Source organism: Betta splendens, chromosome 9 (assembly GCF_900634795.4).
Source record: "Betta splendens chromosome 9, fBetSpl5.4, whole genome shotgun sequence".
Classification (NCBI taxonomy): Eukaryota; Metazoa; Chordata; class Actinopteri; order Anabantiformes; family Osphronemidae; genus Betta; species Betta splendens.
The window spans coordinates 22,608,707-22,628,760 of NC_040889.2; the positions used below are offsets into that span (position 1 = coordinate 22,608,707).

The 20,054-nt window shown below is 46.1% G+C and overlaps 2 protein-coding genes across 3 annotated transcripts; one reads left to right on the forward strand and one right to left on the reverse strand.

Annotated features, from left to right (window-relative positions):
* Positions 1–2,828: 2,828 nt before the first annotated feature.
* On the forward strand, positions 2,829–6,161 carry LOC114863240 (glial cell line-derived neurotrophic factor-like). The gene is made up of 2 exons (XM_029164150.3): positions 2,829–4,220; positions 4,604–6,161. The coding sequence occupies exons 1-2, from the start codon at positions 3,593–3,595 to the stop codon at positions 5,155–5,157; spliced, it is 1,182 nt and encodes a 393-aa protein (XP_029019983.1). The 5' UTR covers positions 2,829–3,592; the 3' UTR covers positions 5,158–6,161.
* Positions 6,162–14,541: 8,380 nt separating this feature from the next.
* ndc80 (NDC80 kinetochore complex component) lies at positions 14,542–19,914 on the reverse strand. Of its 2 annotated transcripts, none has more exons than XM_055511510.1 (17): positions 19,696–19,914; positions 19,291–19,389; positions 19,057–19,140; positions 18,836–18,962; positions 18,536–18,708; positions 18,110–18,212; positions 17,945–18,034; positions 17,776–17,869; positions 17,570–17,670; positions 17,179–17,323; positions 16,830–17,035; positions 16,548–16,697; positions 16,354–16,449; positions 16,173–16,265; positions 15,664–15,794; positions 15,331–15,433; positions 14,542–14,932 (listed from the first exon to the last, which is right to left on the reverse strand). In XM_055511510.1, exons 1-17 carry the CDS (start codon positions 19,701–19,703, stop codon positions 14,804–14,806), a joined length of 1,932 nt encoding a protein of 643 aa, XP_055367485.1. In that variant the 5' UTR covers positions 19,704–19,914; the 3' UTR covers positions 14,542–14,803. The 2 variants fall into 2 exon arrangements, with proteins under 2 accessions (XP_055367485.1, XP_029019821.1); XM_029163988.3 differs by having other exon boundaries at positions 16,354–16,443; positions 19,696–19,912.
* Positions 19,915–20,054: the final 140 nt, after the last annotated feature.

A 20,054-nucleotide genomic window follows, 5' to 3' on the forward strand; every position in this document is an offset into this window, starting at 1 on the left:
GAGAGAGAGAGAGAGAGAGAGAGAGAGAGAGAGAGAGAGAGAGAGAGAGAGAGAGAGAGAGAGAGTTGGCTGTGCACTAAAACACAAAAGGCAAAATAATCATTTAACAACAGTTGCTGTTTTTTCTACTCTTTCTCTAAACAGTGAGTTTATTATTATTATTAAAGTCTGAGTGACCATGGACCAGAATCTTTATGTTCCTTACTACTTCAGAGTCCACTCAATGCATGTCGTATACTGTGGCCCAGACCCCCTGGTGGCAGCATGCATTGTGAAGGTAAAGCGCTTCCATTACACTGAGGCCAAAAATTGAAGGTTTAGCTGTCATGCGGTTCTCCGGGGACACTGTTTGATGAGAGTGAGTCAGGTTACACCATGACAGGTTCCATTTATTCATATGACCAGTAACTATTAGGACCGCTCCTAAAGGAAGGTGTTTAACAGAATGACAATTTATCAGTATGTGTCCAAAAACAGTGGAAGGGAAGAAATGGGGAGGATCAAGCCAGCGTGTTAGAGCTCATGTCTCAGGAACCACGCGGCTACTGTCCATCTTAGTCACGCTTCTCTGGAGGAGAGCATTTCACTTTAGAGTTTGCTGCACTGCCTGTGTGTGTGTGTGTGTGTGTGTGTGTGTGTGTGTGTGTGTGTGTGTGTGTGTGTGTGTGTGTGTGTGTGTGTGTGTGTGTGTGTGTGTGTGTGTGTGTTTTTGTTTCAGTGAAGGCCAGAAGCTACAGCAACAGCTCTATAATGATCAGAGTATTACTGGAGCAACCAGAGTAGCACATCTCTGCAGAGGGCGCAGAATGAAAGATGATCACTGCTTTGGAGAAAGTCTGGCTGATTTGTGCTCATCCTCTGAGAAATAAAAGATAACGTTGTTTACGTTCTGTTGGACACTGAGTTTGTAAAGGAGGATTCCGTGTTTTCAGTACTTTATATTCTCACCTGTTCGACCAGACGTTTGAGCACTGATGTAAAATAGGAATTAAAACAAAACGATTCTACTTAGATTATAGACATTCTGGTGTTTTACACTCTACAATCTGATGCCTGGGCTTAAAACCGACTTGTGCAGGCTTCTTGCTGCCACAGGGTTAATAAAACCTTTCATTGTAGCTGCATGACACCTTTAACAACAGACAAGGTTCTAAAAGACTGGACAACGACCCTGCTAGGATTTAATGTGCAGCAGCTGAGGCGATGGACGTGAAAATGCAAAAGAGGAACTCACTGGCTCCATCTTCTGGACAAAGACAAACACACAGGCAAACAAGGAAAAGAGCGGCCCGATCTGCAACACGCACAATTCACTGAGATAAAATTCAACACCTCAACTCCATCTATTTCTTAAATAAGTTGATTGCATTTAATATAAGAGGCAAAAGCTAAGAAGGAAACAACGCGTTGTTTTCATATGAACTCTTACGTCCAAGTAAATAAATGATTTGATACCTTTGATTTTAATTCGAAACAAGCAAATAAACCAGATTAGTGGTTTAGAAAATTGTTTAAATTAAAGACTAGAACATTGTATTCAGAGGGGTGTGACGTGTTCTATTGGATGTTGGAGGAACTAATTGGTTCCTTCTCGCTGCACCATGAAGATCACGAAATGCATCCAAGATTAATTGATTTTAGTCTTTATTTGCATATAGAAGCTCCGCACCTCGTCTCACGCCACGAAGCCTCCGCTTCAGTCGCGTTAAAAAGACACGCGCTGTGAAAGTGAACAGGGCCGGCGCTATTAGCTCTATGAGTCACAGTGACGCGAGATGAAGACAAGCGAGCAGGGTCGCACTGTGGATGTCGGTGCTGTGGAGCGTGACTGGCAGCAACAGCGGTGAACAGTGTCCACTAGCGGCCCGCGTGCACCAGCAGCACATCTGGCTCGAGGCGCGAGTCGAACGCCCCTCGTGTAGTTCTGCGGGACTGCGGACGCCCAGGTTCTAGAAGTCCATTAAGACTCAGCAGATGGCGTCTCACGACACATGGTGCGCTTTAGCGTCTACGGGGCGACGTCTAGAATACAGGACGCGCCCACCGCCCTTCAACCCACGAGCAACCATACAACCATCAGCCAGAGGTGGTCTCCATGGCTTCGGTGCAACAAGTAATGCAATGCGAGTGGCACGTTTCATAGGTTTCAGTCTGGACCGAGGCGATGACTGACACGGATGTTTCCCGAACCGTTCGCCTCCGGCCCGGTAGGAAGCTGTTTTTATGTGTGACATTAAAGCCCGGAGGACGGGGCCACGTTATCACCGAGCGCCCCCCCCCCCTCTACCTGATAGGAGGGGGGGGTCGTTTTTCTGGCCAGTGCTACAGCGGCCGGGTCTCGGAGCAGACATCCATTCCAGCTGTCAGCTCCGCCCCCCCGCGGGCCATTCCGGCCCGATAGCGCCAGGTGAAACGAGCCATCCGTCCCCCGGACTCCAGTCACGCTGAGCCCGAACATGGCCGATCCAATTACAGATTCGGCCATGATTAGTACATGCCCCGCGAGGAGAAACAACTGACGTCTGCTCAATAAATTTGGCACGCGTGCAATATCACGAGGATGCGGAATTACCATGAAGTTAAGCGCGCGAGTCAGAGGAGCCTCGTCTGAGTTATTAGCGGAGTCCCGTCTGAAAACAACGAAGACGACGACTTCACAGCCGCATGTTCGGTTGTTCAGCGCAGTCAAGTGATTACAATTCAACATGGCGAACATGTGCAGGCGCTGACACTCTTATGGGTCACGGTGACACATTGTTTGTATGCGCCGCACGAGCTGAGAAGTGGACCGAGCCTCCGTCGACCCTCGTAAATCACACGCGGGCACGTGCTAGACATTATCATAGAGGTACCGTTTGCGCTGCTCGCGGTCACGCGGACCGGGCCCGAGACGCCGCAGCTGTGCGCGCACGCGGCCGATTCGAGCGAAATAAGCAGCTTTTAAGTGCTCTTGGACGGAAAACACCTGACACGCAGGCGCGCGCCCGCGCTCGCGCTCCTTGGATCAGATCCGTATGGTGTCCGTCACCAAAGAATGAAAACTGGCAGAACAATAGAGGATTAGATGAAGATGCACTTAGTCTAGTTAGTTTATGAATCATTACACTTTATTACAGCTTTTTTCTTTTCCTGTTTAGAGCCAAATGGTTGTGACACGCGCATGAACTTGTTTTATCATAACCTAAAGAAGACGCGAACGCTGGATGGAACAGATGTTCACCAGAGACCGACACAAATTGCGAAGCTTCAATATCAGCCGAAGGTCCTTGATGTTAATCGTCGTCTGCTCACGAAGCGTCGGGGTTTTTTTTTTTCTCAAGCTCACCGTGCTCGGGAGCAGAACCCGATCTGCGCGTGTGTTTTGACTGGCTGATTGGAAACACATTTCCCAGCCCGCATCGCCGCAGCTCAGAGAGCCGCTCGGGGAATCTGGGGTGGTGTCGTCGCGGAGGAAAGTGCGAAGCCTCTCGCTCGCTCTGCGCCATCTGTGAACGCAGACTGCGCCTCTTTCACAACCGCTCCCCCGCTCTCACCAGCGCCACACCTCACAATTGGACCGCGAACACGGACTCGATCCCCCTGTGAGGTCTGGATGGGTGGAGACTGGACGGGGCGCGTCACCGCCACTCCCCGGTCTCTCCCGCACCTCCCGCGCCTCTCCACGCGCAGATTGACGCCGAGCGAGGATGAGCAGCACCCCGCGTCGCCGCACCGTGCCACGTGCGCGCTCTGCCTGAGGGGAGGACGGAGGGACGCGGTTTATGTCTTCCGAGCGTCGTGGGGCTCGTCTTTTGGATGTCAGCGCGTCGTTTGCCATCTGGCACGGGGCCCACGGCGTGAAGTTCCCTTTGGCGCAGGGATCGGCGCTAATGATTGCGCCGCGCGTCGTCCTCCCCGGCTGTACACAGCGTCGTCATGCAGCTCGCGGCGTTTTTCAGATGACACCCGTCCGTTTTGCGCCGCGCCATGTCCTTCTGTCGGACCGATGTGGACAATGAAGTTATGGGATAGCCTGGCCACCTGTTTGATTCTGCTGAGCGCCGTGTGCGCCGGCCCGCTGCCCCGAAGCCGCCGGGAGCCCACCTCCAATAAAAGGAGAGCCCGGGAGCTCCCGCCCGTTCGGATCCGCCTGTCCGTCACGTCCCAGGGCGTCGGGCGCGTCGAGGCGGAGACGGCGGAGACGGCGGACTGGGAAGAAGCGCTGGCTGCAGGAGAGAAACGTAAGAGCCGGTGTTTGAGAGGCTGGAGTTTCAAAAACACCCCAAAACGTCGTTTCCACTCCGCATGCTGGGAGTTTTATTACTACAAACTGGACAAATGCATGTTAAAATAATAGCGTAAATTGGCTCCAATTATTATTCTAACGACTGATGAATCTAACGATTATTTACTCAGTAAAACAATTTCTTAATAAATGTGTCATCAGTTAATTGTCCAAAATCAACTAACAAGTGCAAATACTGTGACCCAGTTATCTTTGTACTCCACTAAACATAAGAATGGGGTCCATCTTTAACTTGTGTGACTCCAGTTACCTGTGAAATTGACCGTGTTGTCTAATGGGATGCGTCCGTGTAAGGCTGCCGTTGTTCATGTGTTGCAGACATCATGGGGGACACTTTCCTCCCAAGTGACTTCGAGAACGTGGTGGACTTCATAGAAGTGAGCACCAGCAGAACGCGCCGCTCCTCCTCACCTACCTCCTCCTCCAACACCTCCTCCCCCTCCCCCTCCCAGGGAGCCTGGAGCAGCAGGACTCGGCACCGGAGGGAGAGGAAGAAGGGAGGGAACCAGCAGCCGAGCGCTAGAGGAGCCGGAGCCGGAGCCGGAACCGGAGCCGGGTCCAGAGGCGGCGGCCGGGCCCAGGGCTGCGTTCTCAAGCAGATCCACCTCAACGTGTCCGACCTGGGCCTGGGCTACCGCTCCGGCGAGGAGATGATATTCAGGTACTGCTCGGGGCCGTGCAGGAGGTCCGAGACCAACTACGACAAGATCCTTCGCACGCTGGCTCACAGCAGGAGGCTGCCGGCCAGAGAGGCGCCGCCGCAGGCCTGCTGCCGGCCCATCGCCTTCGACGACGACCTCTCCTTCCTGGACGACAGCCTGGTTTACCACACCGTGAGGAAGCACTCGGCCCGGAAGTGTGGCTGCGTGTAGGCCTCGTCCTGTGTATTTCTGCGCTGCACGTACCGTGTTGAGCTTCTCTGCTTCCGACTTTTTTCACATTGTGCAGAGCGTTTCGGGTGTGATTGTGTGTGACTTCCATCAGTAAAGGAGTAAAGAAGGAAAAGCGGGTGGCATCAGTTGATTTTTTTTTTTTTTGCCCCGAAGCAATAATTCCATCGTTCACGGCACCAACACCTTAAATCTAAAATGTGTTGAGTCTGACAGTTTTGGAACAATGATTTACGTGTATAGTTTATGATAAACCATGTCCAATATGATTCATGGAGAAATATACACAACACGTATTTATAAAATCTTGAATGTATTAACTTATTGATATTTATTTTTGTTTTTATAAGATGAATAAATTTTATTTATTACTACATTTGTGTCAAAGGCTTAACTCAAGATGTCAAGAGCTCGCTCTTCATCTTCAAACTGCTTTATAGCTTTAAAATCCACCCTGATGGACCGACTAAAGCCTGAAACTGAGGGAACTGAATAGTGGCAGAACTGAATCATGATGTTTTTGACTCTTTGTGTGTAAAAGAGGGAGAACAATTGAAGAACAGCGCATTAGTGGCCTATTGAGAGAAAACATGAACCGTGAGGATGAATAGGGTACGGAACGGGATATGGACAGGAACATACATTAACCAGCAGTGAAAGACGTATAGAGTGCAGCTCCTACAGTGTAGGAATAAAAGGAAGCTGAGACTGGGACGGGGGAAAAACAGGTCTGACAGCATAAAGAAAGCAGCAACACAATGATCAAAGAGGTTACGAGAAAAAGAAGAATGAGGGAAGGAGGACTTCAAACACACAGCAACAAACACCAGGACAGGACAACGACTGGGAAAACGGGAGCAGAAGAGAGGCTGCGAACGTCCAGATGAGACTGGAGAAGAACCTGAGAACAGGACGCGCCGCTCAAGTCGAGCTTCGATACGCGATCCGCCCGCGGCAGGCTTCCGTTTCACAGCCTGTCCCCTCCACAAACACGGGGCCCGTTCACCGTCTTTGGGCCCGCGAACACACGTCTGGGACCAAAGCGGACCCGAGCCCGGATCATGAGAGTTTGAGTTAAAAGACGTTTAGCTTAAAAAGGGGATTCTGGGTAAAAAAAGGCCTGGCTGCTCACAATCTGGGTTAGTTGCAAGACCTCCGATGTCACAACATTTCCCACAGCCAGCGCGACAAACATCCTTCTTTCAGTTTTCCAACACAGATGAACATGAGTTGCTCTTATTCACACGTGAAGACATGACGAGCGGTCGCGGCGAACCCAAAACACAAATGGAACTAATTGATAGTGGCTCCTGACGGAGGAGCGTCATCGGTGGGCTCAGCCGCCTCCTCCGGCGCCTCGGCTGTTAAATGAGGCAGTAATGAAGGATCGGGTTCAGCGGGAGTGTAACACAACACACGCGTTTGCGGTTTAGAGGATGGTTTTACAAACAGGTGCTGGCTGCTTGTTGCTGACACCCTGCTGTCACTGCACAACAACAGGACGGAGGATTGGTGGCTGCTCAGCATCAGGATACCGATAGTACACGTAGTCCGTGAACGCAACTCAAAAATAAAAACCCGGGATGAATCTGGGGTTTGCTGCGAAAACAGACAAAGAATCTTGAGATGCCGCTAGAATCTTTTGCGGGTCCATGAAAGAAACAGACCTCTTGACCCTCGGTGCCGCAGCTAAAGAGACGCTGCTGTGCTGTCATCAGATTGGCTGCAACACAAAGCAGAGGCAGGGGATCAACGTGGAGCCGTAAACCACGGCGCACTGATTATCATCAGCTGGCCCGTGGCCAAAGAAGCCGCACAGACAGCGCTCATCAGCGAGGGAGGGGGAGAGAGAGAGAGAGAGAGAGAGAGAGAGAGAGAGGAACAAGAAACCTTCATCATGATGTGTGGGTCGAACGTGCTTAGAAAACAACTCGATCTTCCGCAGGTGTGGCGGAGGGGCGTGAACGCAACACGATCACCTGCGCGAGGTCGCAGACGTTAAATATTCAGACGACACCGGAGAATGAGCACGAGACAACGCGCTGCCTCGCGCCTGCGGAGCGTCACACACGAGACGCATGCTTCACTTCAGCCTAGATTCGCTCCACCGTATTGCTCGATGCCGTCCATGATAATGCTCTGAAAGGTTTCGCGGAGCGCTGCTTTCAAGTCCAGCGTGAGCATTTGATCTCGCAACGGGGACAGGGAGCAGACGCACACAAATCAACCACTGGCCTAAACAACATGAAACACAAACCTTAAACATCTGTAGCAGCCATTATGTATTTGCTAAATAATTAAAATACCAGGCCTATAATCATGTTATTGGCTCCGACCAGACGGAACCTGCGTCGCTCAGGATGAAAAACGTGCATTGGGGGGTTGGACGTCAACACGCCGCAGCTGTTCCCTTCGGGCTTCTAAATGTTATGAATGTTTCAAAATGCGTATTGCATGCGCTGTCAATGCATGAGGGCAGATTCCTCTCATCGTTTACACATATGGCTCCGGAGCACCTCGGCTACACCAAGGTACAAAGTGGAACCGCTCAAATCTCTCCTGTAAACACAGCATCAGCACAGCACAGTGTGTGTGTGTGTGTGTGTGTGTGCGCCTGTCTGTGAATGTGTGCATGCGTGCGTGTGTGTGTGTGTGTGTGTGTGTATGTGTGCGTGCATGTCTCCCTGTGTGTGAGGCAGACCACACCCCGCCCCCCCCCCCTCCTCCTCCCCCCTTTCATCCGTTTCTGCTGTATCTGTCACGGCCTCCCACGTCTCTCCACCCCGCCGTCGCTCCTCTCCTCCTCAGGGGCCCCTGCATCTCGGCCCTTTGCTTCGTTTGTTGCCGTCCGCAGCCTCCCGCCCGCTGTCCTGCGCTCCTCTACCTCCCGTGAACAGGATCTGGATCAGGATCTCCCTGTCCTGTGCTGGCCGCGTCTGTCCCTGGTGCTGTGTTGAGGGGAGGAGGAATGTGCAGCTTCGGCCGTGAACACTAAGCTGGTGTGGAGGGGATTTGTAGTGCAGCAGCAGACCCTCTGTAGCTGTAGTTGGGTCCTTTGAGTAAGAAACATCAAAGCTTTTGGAAAAACAGCCCTGCCAAATGAAGGTAAACAGAAAAATAAAACTAGTGAATCTCACTATTCCAGGAGCTTCACTATGAATGTCCGGTTTCAGAGACTGCACCACAGAGGAAACTGGTTTGGCCTTTTACTTTTCACACGGGCTTGTTTATTTAGACGCATCTGATCCCTTCAGGCTTCTGTGTCCCATTAGAATGACGTTCAGGCTGTTGATCTTATTCATGCGGCGAGGTGAGATTTGCTTGTAAATCACTGGATTTAGTTTCATTGTTTCCACAAAATAGTAACTGTGGCCTTGTTTGGGATTTATGTCCTGCATCGGATTCGTGTGCTATTAAGATTTATCAGCAACTAAATCAAAGTTTCATGAAGGTCTCTCCAAAATTGTGTCCTTGCTGCATTGTTTGTATTTAGTGGGAATGTTGGAAACAAGGACTCTCACTTCTGTTAAACTTAACTTTAGACCGAATAAACAGAGCATGTTTGGGAAAACTTAACTTCTAAACTAAACTGCATTCATGCTCTAAATGCCAGCTAAAATGGAAAGACCACTGCACTGTGCCAATAACCAACATACCACTGAAACATGTGTGTGTGCATAAATCTGTTTTCTCGACAGGATGCTAAAACGATACGAGCGTCCACAACGTGGAATCGGGCCGTGCTTCACGATTGCTGCAGTCAAAGCACGAACACAAAACTGACGGATGCGTTCACATGCAGCTGTATTCACAGGTCATCAGTATAAAAACTTTAATAGCCAGAAAACTTTAGCAGATTATCAAACAGTATATGAGAAGAAAAGCTAGTCAGATATTATAAAGACGGATACGTTCATCGTATTGTGAGCACACATTTAGTTCGGAATCAGGTCCAGAAACACTTAAAAACTTAAAAAGAAGCTAACAGCCTCTCCGAGTGCCAGACGTCGCACCTTTACTGTCAGCTGGAATGCAAACGCACTGCAATCTCATCTGATAAATGCATTACCACCAACTATCGTGCTTATTAAGAGCCGATCGAATCCACACATCAGCGTGCGAGATCGCAGAAATCCTATTTACGAGCCGCTAACAGACATCTGTTCTCCCCCTGAGGTGGAGAGACCCTGAAATGGATCCCAGTAAGCCAGAAAATGACTCACAGAGCAAACGTGAGGAGCGGAGTTCCAACCTCTGACTCACGGCTCCTTCATAACCCCTCTACGACCTTCCCCATTCTACAATGACCTTCCTATGACCTCTGTGAGAGTCTGACTAACCCCCATCCAGCAGGGACAGAAATAATGGAAATGTGATATCGCGTGCTCATTTACCATGTAACTCGCTCACACACACCACATGGAGGGACCTCCTGTACAGGTATGACCCGCACCCACACACAGCCCGGCCCTGAGTGATGGGGAACCGTTGCAGGTTCGAAGGCCGCTTTCCACTGCCATCCGAGCAAAACGCACAAAGGTGGAAAATAACAAGACGTGTTTATTTGCCCTTTGATTCATGTAAGTCGTCCCATATGGCGGCGAGAGCTCTACACCACTGGGAAGAAGACACGTCGTTAACAGAGATTAGCAGCACAGGAAACAAAACCCCGACCCTTGTAATGCTTCTGCCTTTCTTTAACCTCTGACGCACGTGAACAGAAGAGTCCAAACGACGCCTCTCGACACGGACGGAAAACTAAACCCGTACCGCACGCCGCTTGGGCCACGGGCCCAATACACACATAATGACTTTAATTCCTGCTGCATTTTTTCATCACATTTTCCTGCATTTAACCCTAATAACACCTCATTTCCAAGGTGTGCAGATATACAGCAAACGAGCGCTTGCTGGAAACCACAACAGCAAAACTTCAACACATTTTTCACAATATGGATCGAACTAATCTGACAGCGCATTCGTTTGATTAGTCAGGAACAAGGCAGCGACCGCGACGCCTCAGTCTCACTGTAGAGTAAGTTGGATGTTGCTATAGAATGAAGGGCTGATCCATATCCACTGTGGCCTGTGCCACATATTTTCCTTCGAAGAATGATTGAACTGAAGTTAAAGAAAAATGTGAGTAAAACAAACGACATAAACTCTAATCCCTGAAAAGCCACCTGTTAAATCAAAGCAGGTTTCAAGCTTTTCCTGCAGAGCTCCGGCTGTGGCATCGCAGCGGGACAAGCTCTCTGTCCTGCTTTTAAGGTGGATTCTGTGGATAAATGCTCCTGACACCAAAGAATAACATCTGACTTGGGGTTATGTTTAGCGGAGAAGCGATTTCGCTAAAATGGAAAAACCTGCTGTGTGTAAACGGGTCACTCACCGAATCTATTATTCAAGGGGAGATACAGTCATTACAGCGCTTCACGCTGGGGCTGAACACACAGAGGCTGTCAACAGGCAGCGGAGCCGCACGCGGGAAGCGGCCGCGGCGTTAACACAGCACACGGCCTTCAAAGGGACCATAACGAGGAGGCGGCACAGCCCGGGACGAGCTGCAAAACAGCAGCGAGACGCCGGACGACGGCAGGAGATGCTGTCGTCCACAGGGGACATGAAGGACTGTCCGCTGTGTGTGTTTGGGTAAAGCTTTGGTAGAATACAAAATTAAAACATAAACCTACGGTCGTTTTTCAGAGTCTGACAATAGTCTCGCACACCACAGTAATACATGACGGTCTGCGAGTAAACAGATCCTCATGTGCCAGCAGAGACTCCCTTCAATGAGATCCGAATTGGGAAAAAGAAAAAACCCTGAACCGCCCTGTGTTGTGTTCTGATTCTCATCTCTGCCCGGGGAAGCGGATGAACCGCGCTGACAGCTCCACAGAAGCTATTTGTGACCTGTTGGTGAGAAAGTCCAGAAACCGAGTGGATACGGACGCGCTGAGGTCATCCTCTATTAGAACGAGCTCAGGGATATTATGTAAAACACCAGCCATCATCTGGGTTTTTCCTCGGGTGCAGGCGAACAGTCCAGGATATAACGCAGCTATTCAAGAGATATACTTCAGATCAGACTAGATTCAAGCCATGAACCCTGCATGAAGTGTGTTAATCAAATAACAACGTCATAAAAGCAAATGTTTCTGATACTAAGCCATAACTGTGTTATTGTTGTTGACTGTGATGCAGCAGACATGTCAATTATCTTCCCTTTTCATTAAAGCCTTTCAAATGTGAATCATATTACAACAGTTGCGTCATTTCTGTGCGTGTTTGCCACACAGCTATAGCAGAAGTGAATTTGTCTTCTAAATCTGGAGGCAATTAGCTGCTGGAACAAAAATCTGAATGCCAGAGCGAGTCAAAATGGAGGTCTGAGGGAGACAGGCTTCAGCTGCACAATGGTGTTTTGACAGGGAGCGGGGAGAAAGAAAATGCGCGTGGATTCAAAGACCGAGCTTGTATTCTGTCCTCGTCTTCCCTTTTTATTCTCTGCTCCCATTTATAGCACATCTGTAGAACAGATCACGGTAGTGGTGGACGGGATTAACCTTTAATAGGAGTCCACACGAACACCTCGCTGCGCCGCCGCGTCCGTCTGCCTCACACATGACGGATCATCTGCTGAAAGCTGAGCGAAACAACTCACTGCTCCTTCAGATCTTAACATGCTGCTCTTTGGCACCTCTCATGTGGACACTTACATCCACAGCATAACCCCCCCCCCTTCTACCCAGTAGAGGCCCAGTGAAAGTTAGACACACACAATCCCTGGAAGAGTTAGTCTTTTTCCCATGAGTCGGGTCATATTGACTTCCTCTGTACAACAGCAGGAACATACAGCGTATTAAGATTTCATGGTGCATGTCTCTGAATGCAGTGATCCATGATGGAGCAGGTCCACCCAGGCCAAGGGCCACAGGCAACACAGGAAAACACGCTGGAATTAATAACCGCATTAAAACTATGGGAACAGAACAACAAATACAAGAATCTATGCACACCAATTCCTGGAATTCGCCTCACATACACGCATTTAGGCCTCCGTGTACACACAGCGATACACAAGACATGACATTCATTGTCTCACACATGCAAAGGCGCGCGCACACACACAGTCTTGGGTCCAGTAAAGTAGCTTTTATAGATGCCACCTGTCCATATGGAACCTGATAAACACACCGAGGTCTGCCGTGTTTAGTTGAATTAAGCCTCTGTAGCTGTTAACACATGGCACTGCTCTTTTTCTTCTCTTCGGACTTCCTGCACCCCCCCCTATTCTCCACTACACCCCACCCAACGCATACTCACGCAGAGTCCAGTGTTGCCTCTGTTAGCGGTGGAAGTTATCCATCACGCTTTTCATTCCATCTCTCCACAGAGCCCCTCACAGTCGTCTCATCTCTCCTCATCACATCTGCCAAAACATTTCTCTCACACTCGCAGCACTCATGGTCTCAAACGCTTCTTCTCAAGAAACCTCTTGCACTTTACTATATTGATATATGGTGTCTGAGCATGCGGTTATCACCCAAAATCTCAGAAAGACGCTTCTGCAGCTTCGGCGTTAGATAGGTTTACTGTTAAAAGATGTTTTTAAAAATTATAATTTATACAGAAATGTTTGTCTAAACATAAACAATTTGTCTAAAATGTTCAAACCCATAATATTCAGCTCAACATTTAGCAAAATAATAAGAAAAATGAAAGCTTTAAATATAAAATGCACAGGACAAATTAGGACAGTGGTAAAATATTTACAATTAAAAATATGAAAAAACTGCCTGTATAATAGCTTTCAGTAGGAGAAAACAGGCATTTTTTCTATGCGACCCATAACATTTCATATGACAGTTTCACAAACGCTGAACTGGGCACAATGTTGCAGGATGTGTAAACATTTAAAGCTTTATAAAATACTTGAATAAAAACCGAGATGGCAGTTTCTAGAATGTGCGTAAAATGCATCAAATCATATTGGAGGCCTGAGAACAAGTATAATGAACATTGTTGACCACGACTACAGAGACAGAACTGTGATCTACTTCCTGTTTGTGTCCTCGCTGCCATCTTCCTCGTAGCCAAATTATTTGCAGTAAATGCACTTGCCAGAAGTGCAGAAAGCATTAACTCCTAAAATAAACGCATCATTTACTAACGAGGCAGTCAGTTTTATAGGTTTTGGCTGATGCAGAAGTGTAACGCTCTAATATGCTGTGTAAAAACACGATAAATGAGATTTTTTCAAATGGAAACTATGCCTGTGGTTTTTTTGTTAGCTAACATCCAATTCAAGTTAAACTCAAATTCAGAGCATGTCGACTGTGTAAGTCACAAATATATTATAGACAAACATACAGGTATGGTATAAACTATGTAGAAGTTTGATTACGTCTAAACATCAATAAAATAAAGGGCTCACACGATCAATTTGTAGTTAAGCATTGTTTTTCCCCTGGAAGCGCTGCAGGCATGTTGACTCCAGCCAAGTTGATTTTTTTAAATGTCTAAACACTTAAACAAGCTGGGTTGTACCAACAAATGGTTTGATTTTGCAACAATAGCCAGATATTTGGAGCGGAGTTCCCGGGGGGAAAGGGGTGGAAAGTGATTTAAAGCAGCTCTGGTCAGATGTTTTCAATGTCTGAAAAGACAACAGAGGTCGTTAAAGCCGTGATTCGGAGGGGCCTCAGCCTCGTGATGATACAGGCTCTAATCAAACAACCCACAGTGGACCTGGCAACCCAGATGAGGGGCCTCACCCCTGGCACAGAGGACGCACACATTTAACTGACTTACAACCACCCAGGTTTCTTCCAGCCAACTATTAGTAAGGTAACGTCACCCTGCTGAGGAAGAGGAAGCCAAAACTGAAGGTCTCAGACATAAATAGCCATGTCAGCTTGGCTTAATTCACAATCTTTGAGTTAAAAGCTCAGACGTTAAAAGCAAGACTCATCATAATCACTGAACCTATATCATATAAATAGGTGGTTAATATATAAACAGGTGGTGTGTTTTATGTGATGATTTAATGGGACACATCCTCTAAAGTCCTGAGGGCCAAAAACCTCACCAGTTCTGTAATATCACGTACGCACACGAACCGTGACCAGCATACATAAGATACCTGGAATACGAATGTCAGCCCACAAGCAGCCGCAAGTCATCTATAAGCAGAGGTGGGCTTCATCTGTAAGCAGAGGTGGGCTTCATCTATAAGCAGAGGTGTGCTGCCATCTAGCGGCCCCAGTAGTTATGTTGAGATGTGGTATAATCTGCAATGGGTGGATCCATTTAGAAATTATCTGTCTTTACACAACACAATTAAGAAAACAATATTTTCGCAAGTTATTTTTTTTTCATATACAGATGTTTATCAAAGGAACATATAAAAAGGAACACACTGACTTTTAATAGTTAGTAGGTTTAAAATACTAGGCTATAACTTCATTAGGAACTGACAACTTCCATCAAACTTGCAACTACTTATTATATTTACAGTATGTTTTGTCACTTTTTAAAAATGTCAAATCTTTTTTTCCCAACCAAAACTATAAGAGAAATGATGGTTATCGCCTGCAAAATAACGTCTTCCCCCTGCTGATACTCTTTATAAACTGTTTGCCTTGGACTTAAAGCTCCACAGAGCTTCGTGCATCTCCTGTATAATAGCTGCATCCCCTTCAACGGCTGTGGAGCAGGCGCGTTCCACTCTGCTATGCATATCCTCCAGGCACTTCTGTTGTACAAATAGTGAAAAACATTAATATAATGCATAGATAATGTAAGGATAAATAAATACATAAGATTTATACATCTCAGAATAATGTAAATACATAGTCAGTTATTGTCCCTTTGAATTTCCAAGAAAACTCTACACCAATTTGTTGTAGTGTTTTGCTACAGCTTTAGTGTATTTCAAACATATAGCTAAATTTAGCATAGAATGAGTCACCAGTGGATATAATGATAAATGAAACCAGTAAAATATGTAAATGTCATTTTACCAGTTATCTGATTGTTCTGGTTATCCCAAAATAAAAAAAGGAAGCTTTATCGCATAAACAGCCTGACATACTGATTCCAATTTTCCCTGCAATAAAAGGCATGGTCACAGAATTGTTGTGGGAAATATACCTCCATAAATTCCAAGTATTTAGCAGCCGTTTCAAAAACAGATGCCAGGCTTTTGGCTACTGTTTTCCTCTGGTCATCGGTCTCCTGCCGTACCACGTGGTACCTGGTGAAGGGAGAAGAGTAAGCAATAAGGCTAGGAGGCGCTCTAGAAACCCCCTCAAATATGCATATGTAAAAGACGTTAATGTAGAAAGTTCAAACCATTTTTACACTGTTAGGTCCTTCTTGACTTTACCATTTATTAACGATGATGAAAGGCAACCAACAGCTTCAATGTGTAATGTTTATTGTAAATCCTTATAAAATAAATATCTAGTCCCGGCGGTCACTTACTGTATTTGTGCTGCCTTCAGTTGTTGCAATGCCTCATCGTAACCATCATCAACCTTCTTCTCTAGATCCTTACGTTGGTTTTCCAGTGACTCAAGCTCTTCCATCCATTTATGTTCGTCTCGGGCCAAGGCCTATACTCACGCCACAAAAAAGTGTGAAGTTGCAGTAGTTTAAACAAAATGCAGCCCATAAAACTATTTTCCAATCAAAAACGTGTTTTGAATCCTTTGTATAAAAGTAGGTAACAAATAGTGTGAATCTTGCATTTTTACAAGGTAGGACATAAGTTTTTTTTTTTTAAATATATTTATGGATTCACATAGAAACATCAAGTTCTTATACAAGTTACTGAAGCCTCAAAATTATTACTATTACTCTAACAAACATGCAGAGTAATGCCAATGCTGGCACTATTCAAATCAAATTAGAGAAATATCTGATTTCTCCTTTTTCTGATTTATCACTTTGATGATTAAAATTCAAGTTTTAATTTGACAAATGAACTATACCTGCAACTCAGAGTCCAGCCACTCATCTAGCTGGCGTATCTGCCCTGCCAGCAGCTTCAGATCATTAGACTTGTCCAAAATGTTGGAATTCAACTGAAAATGCACAGACATAAAATGAACAGTAAATATAAATGCCAGTTCAATCAGCTGAGTGAGTGACCGTGCACACAAATTAAATTACCTGTTCATGAGACTCCTCCAGACTGAGTTTCTCGTTGGCTAGCCGGCTGCTCTCTTCCTCGACATCACTTATCAGCTTTGTCAGAAGCATCTGCAGCTCCAAAAATGATAATCATCACTCACAAAAGACCCACAGCGATGTACTATTCAAATGACACAAATATTCATCTCAACTGGCTCATAAGATAATGGTACCTGTATCTGAGTAGTATACTGAACCATGCTGCCAGATCCATATTCATAAGGCCTGATCTCAAAATCATGACCACAAGCATTCTCTGCAGACAGAGGTATCAGCTTCAGTTTACGGGCCAGTTTGTGATACTGGGCTAGCTTCAGCTCCACCTGGAATAGAAGGTAAAACATGACAGAACAAACACACAAGGATATAAATAAAACTACAAGTCAATTAAAGAACAGCTTGTGAATGCGTATGGATGAACCAAACTCTTTGCTTACTGCATGTAGATACAGTACCTTCTCCTTCACTTTGGCCAGAGTGATCTCTTCGTTCCACTTGTGCTGTTGGGCATCTTCAAGAGATTTGCTAAGAGTCGAGATAGTCTGTTGGAGTTCCCTTTTTTCTCTGTTAATCCTCTCGACATCAGATGGAGCGTACTTCTGATTTTGCAGGAGGATTTGTAGTTGATCCCGCTCGTGTTTTAGAGTCTCTATGTGACTAACTGCAAAAGAAGAACAAACACTATGTATATAAAATCATATAAGGTCCTCGCCTTTAATCAGAAAGATATGTTATACACACTCGTCACATCGTGCTTTGGAGACTAACTATTTTTAATCTTTGATGTGAAGTATTTTTTGTTACCTGTAGTCTCCAGTTTATCACTCAGCTCTGAGTGTTTTTTCTCCTGAATGGCTTTATGGGACTCCAAGCTGCTTATATAGCCCTGGAGTTTCTTGTGGTCCGCCTGTAGCTTTACCTTTTCCATTCTCTTGGCCATAAGACGATCCTATTGAAGAAAGGGGTAGAAAAGAAAAACAGTGCAGGTGGTTCATTTAGCTGATAGAATTCAGGGCATTTCTATACAACCTACTGCAGCCCAAACGCAGCTTAGTCCCTAAAATAACAGGCATTATAAAAATAGATGTTTTTATTGTTGGTTTTCTCAATTTCTGTTCATAATGCATGTTGTACAAATTTCTGATCTTGAAAACATTAAAGTAATAAATAAATGCCAGTATAAAAGGCTTCTGACCGACTGATTTTCCTTCTCCAGGCGTTCAACCTCATCACTGAGTATTCTGTGCTTCTCCTCCGTTGAGGCCAGCAGGGCTTCATCGACGTTGTAGAGCTTCTCTGCAAAGTCACACATTTCAATATCATTGAAACTGTATATATAACAAGTGAATTACCATTTACTAAAAAAGCCAGCAACACTGATTGAAACAGCAGTGTGCTTACTCAGTTTTGTGAGGAATGCCTCATCCTCATTTTCAAATGTGTCATCACCCTGCATGAACTTGGAGTATGTTTCAGCCAAATTGTCCAGGATGAGCTACACAAGAACAGTGAAGGATTACAACGACAATAAAACAGATCAAACACATCTGCTATTGAAAAGTTGCAGTACCTTGTTATACTCTGCCCCTTCTTCAATATTATCACCGTCGTCGACGAAGTCACTGAATGTCTGCTCCTGCTTACCTAAATTCCAGTGGATCTGATACACAGACAAACACATTGACTTTTGCAAGTAATTGTGATTTTACAATAATCTCTTGTTTTTGTCTCTTACCTTGACATTATCAATTAGCCACATGAGGGCGCCCAGAGCCTGGGGCCAGGTATGGGGAGCTCCAACAGAATACATTGAACACTTGGACAGAACAAATGGATACCTTCAACCCCAAACAAGGAAAAGAATAAAAAGGTAATTATAGTTAGCATTGTTTTTTTTTAAGACAGGGTTGTACGGATATATAATTAAGCAAGTAAAAAAAAAGAATAAAACTATTTGTAAGAAATTGCATCTTACAACAGCTGAGTACAGTACAGAGTTAAAGTACAGTATCCTAAGTCTAATATGGCCAAAAAGCACTAACTAAATAAAGAAGGAAAGAGCGTAGCCTGGCACAGCAAAACTACATAAGCTAGGATACCTGAGAAAGCGAACTAATTAATGAATGACTTAATAAAGCTTATTAATACATAAAGATCTCACCTGAGAGCTTTAAGCATAGCTGGAACTTCCTCCTCGATTTTTGAGTTTGGCATTTCAAAGGTTGGATCTAGCAGGCGGTAGATAAACTCAAACATCTTCACAAACTCTTTGGTCGAGGGAGACTGGAGGGTCTTGACTGACAAAGTGCCTGGGAAACCCTGCTCAGTCAAAAACTAATGACATAAGAAAATATTAGTGGAGAGAATAATCTTTTTTGGTCATTTTGAAACTCACACTGTGCCTTTGGTGTTTAGGCTTGTGACTCCACAGAAGGTGTATAAATTACAGTGTGCATTTTACCTCATGTAGCTGTCTGATGCATTGCTGAACATAGGATTTATTGTGCAGAGGTCGGGCATCTTTGATCTTCTCTGTTCCTCCAAACCCTGACATGGTGCTGTTGCGTGGCATGCTGGCGCCACTCGTCCTGTAGTAAAAACAACACATTGACATTTGCACAAACACTCCTACACACAGTTTTATATTCACTGTCCATGTCTTGGACAAAAACGCTGTGCAACCTGGCATGAAAGAAGCTTGTCCGCCTTTCAGAGGTCACAGACGCAGGTTTGGGTATGCTAAGCCTTCCAAATGAAGGCTGTATGCTGCAAAAACACAAGAAAATGAACAAAGCGTCAGTTTATTCCCAGAGTACAACGATACCTCATCTTTATTCAGACTATGGATTAAGTGGGTGTGGTTGATGTTAGGTCATGAAGAATGGCACATGTGTTTTAAAGTTGTTTCACACCAACCTCTTCGGTGTCGTAGTCATCATGCTCATCCTGTTGCTGTCTTGCACTCGCATAGGCAGCTCCGACGGTCTGGTGCCTGCAGCTCGACTCATCCTCCCACTGCACAAAAGCAATTCCAAAAACACAGGTGCCGTTAACTTATGTTGTCCTTCTGTTTTAAGAGCGCCCTCAAAACCCTTACCCCCACACTAACGCTCAGCTGACCGTATTTTAGCTCAAATTTGAAAGGATGTGTTTAAGAGAGCAGGTGACATTACCACAGTCCGTAACAGCTGTAGCTAGCATTAGCTTAATCGTAGCTAACGTCAAGTTTTAACCGTAACGATGCTATCAAATCCATTAACTGGCCAATTGTTTATCCGCGTTGTCGGTTAAAACACACTAGAAAATGCATTTGAGACGTACCGCTCCATGTTTGGTGAGTGGGGAAACTAACGTGCTCCGAAATCGTAGCGCAACCAAAACTTCCAAACGCAAACGGATGTATTATGAAAACGCGACCCGCCAAAACAATTCAAAGAAGCGCAGAGCGGTGACGTCACAAGGGTAGGGAGCGCCGTTAGGCCCAAGACTGGCGTAACGCGCTCGAGGGCCGGTGTCACTGCTGGTTTTCCGTCTCTCCCTGCTGATCACCTGCTTTAGGTGTGACAGTTCGCTTTTCAGCTGCAGATTGACTGAACACACCTGATGCAGGTGATCAGCGGTAACTGGGGCAGGGAGAGAAAAGCCAGCAGGACAGCGGCCCTCGAGCACCAGGTTTGCCC

Bases quoted from the DNA above. Each gene is read 5' to 3' on its own strand.
- LOC114863240 (XM_029164150.3), top strand. From the start codon at position 3,593: ATGGGTGGAGACTGGACGGGGCGCGTCACCGCCACTCCCCGGTCTCTC. The intron at 4,221-4,603 runs GTAAGAGCCGGT...CATGTGTTGCAG, and splicing joins GCTGGCTGCAGGAGAGAAAC to ACATCATGGGGGACACTTTC.
- ndc80 (XM_055511510.1), bottom strand. The intron at 18,709-18,835 runs GTAAAATGCACA...TTATGTCATTAG, and splicing joins GCATCAGACAGCTACATGAG to TTTTTGACTGAGCAGGGTTT. The intron at 17,671-17,775 runs GTAAGCACACTG...GTGACTTTGCAG, and splicing joins GGCATTCCTCACAAAACTGA to AGAAGCTCTACAACGTCGAT.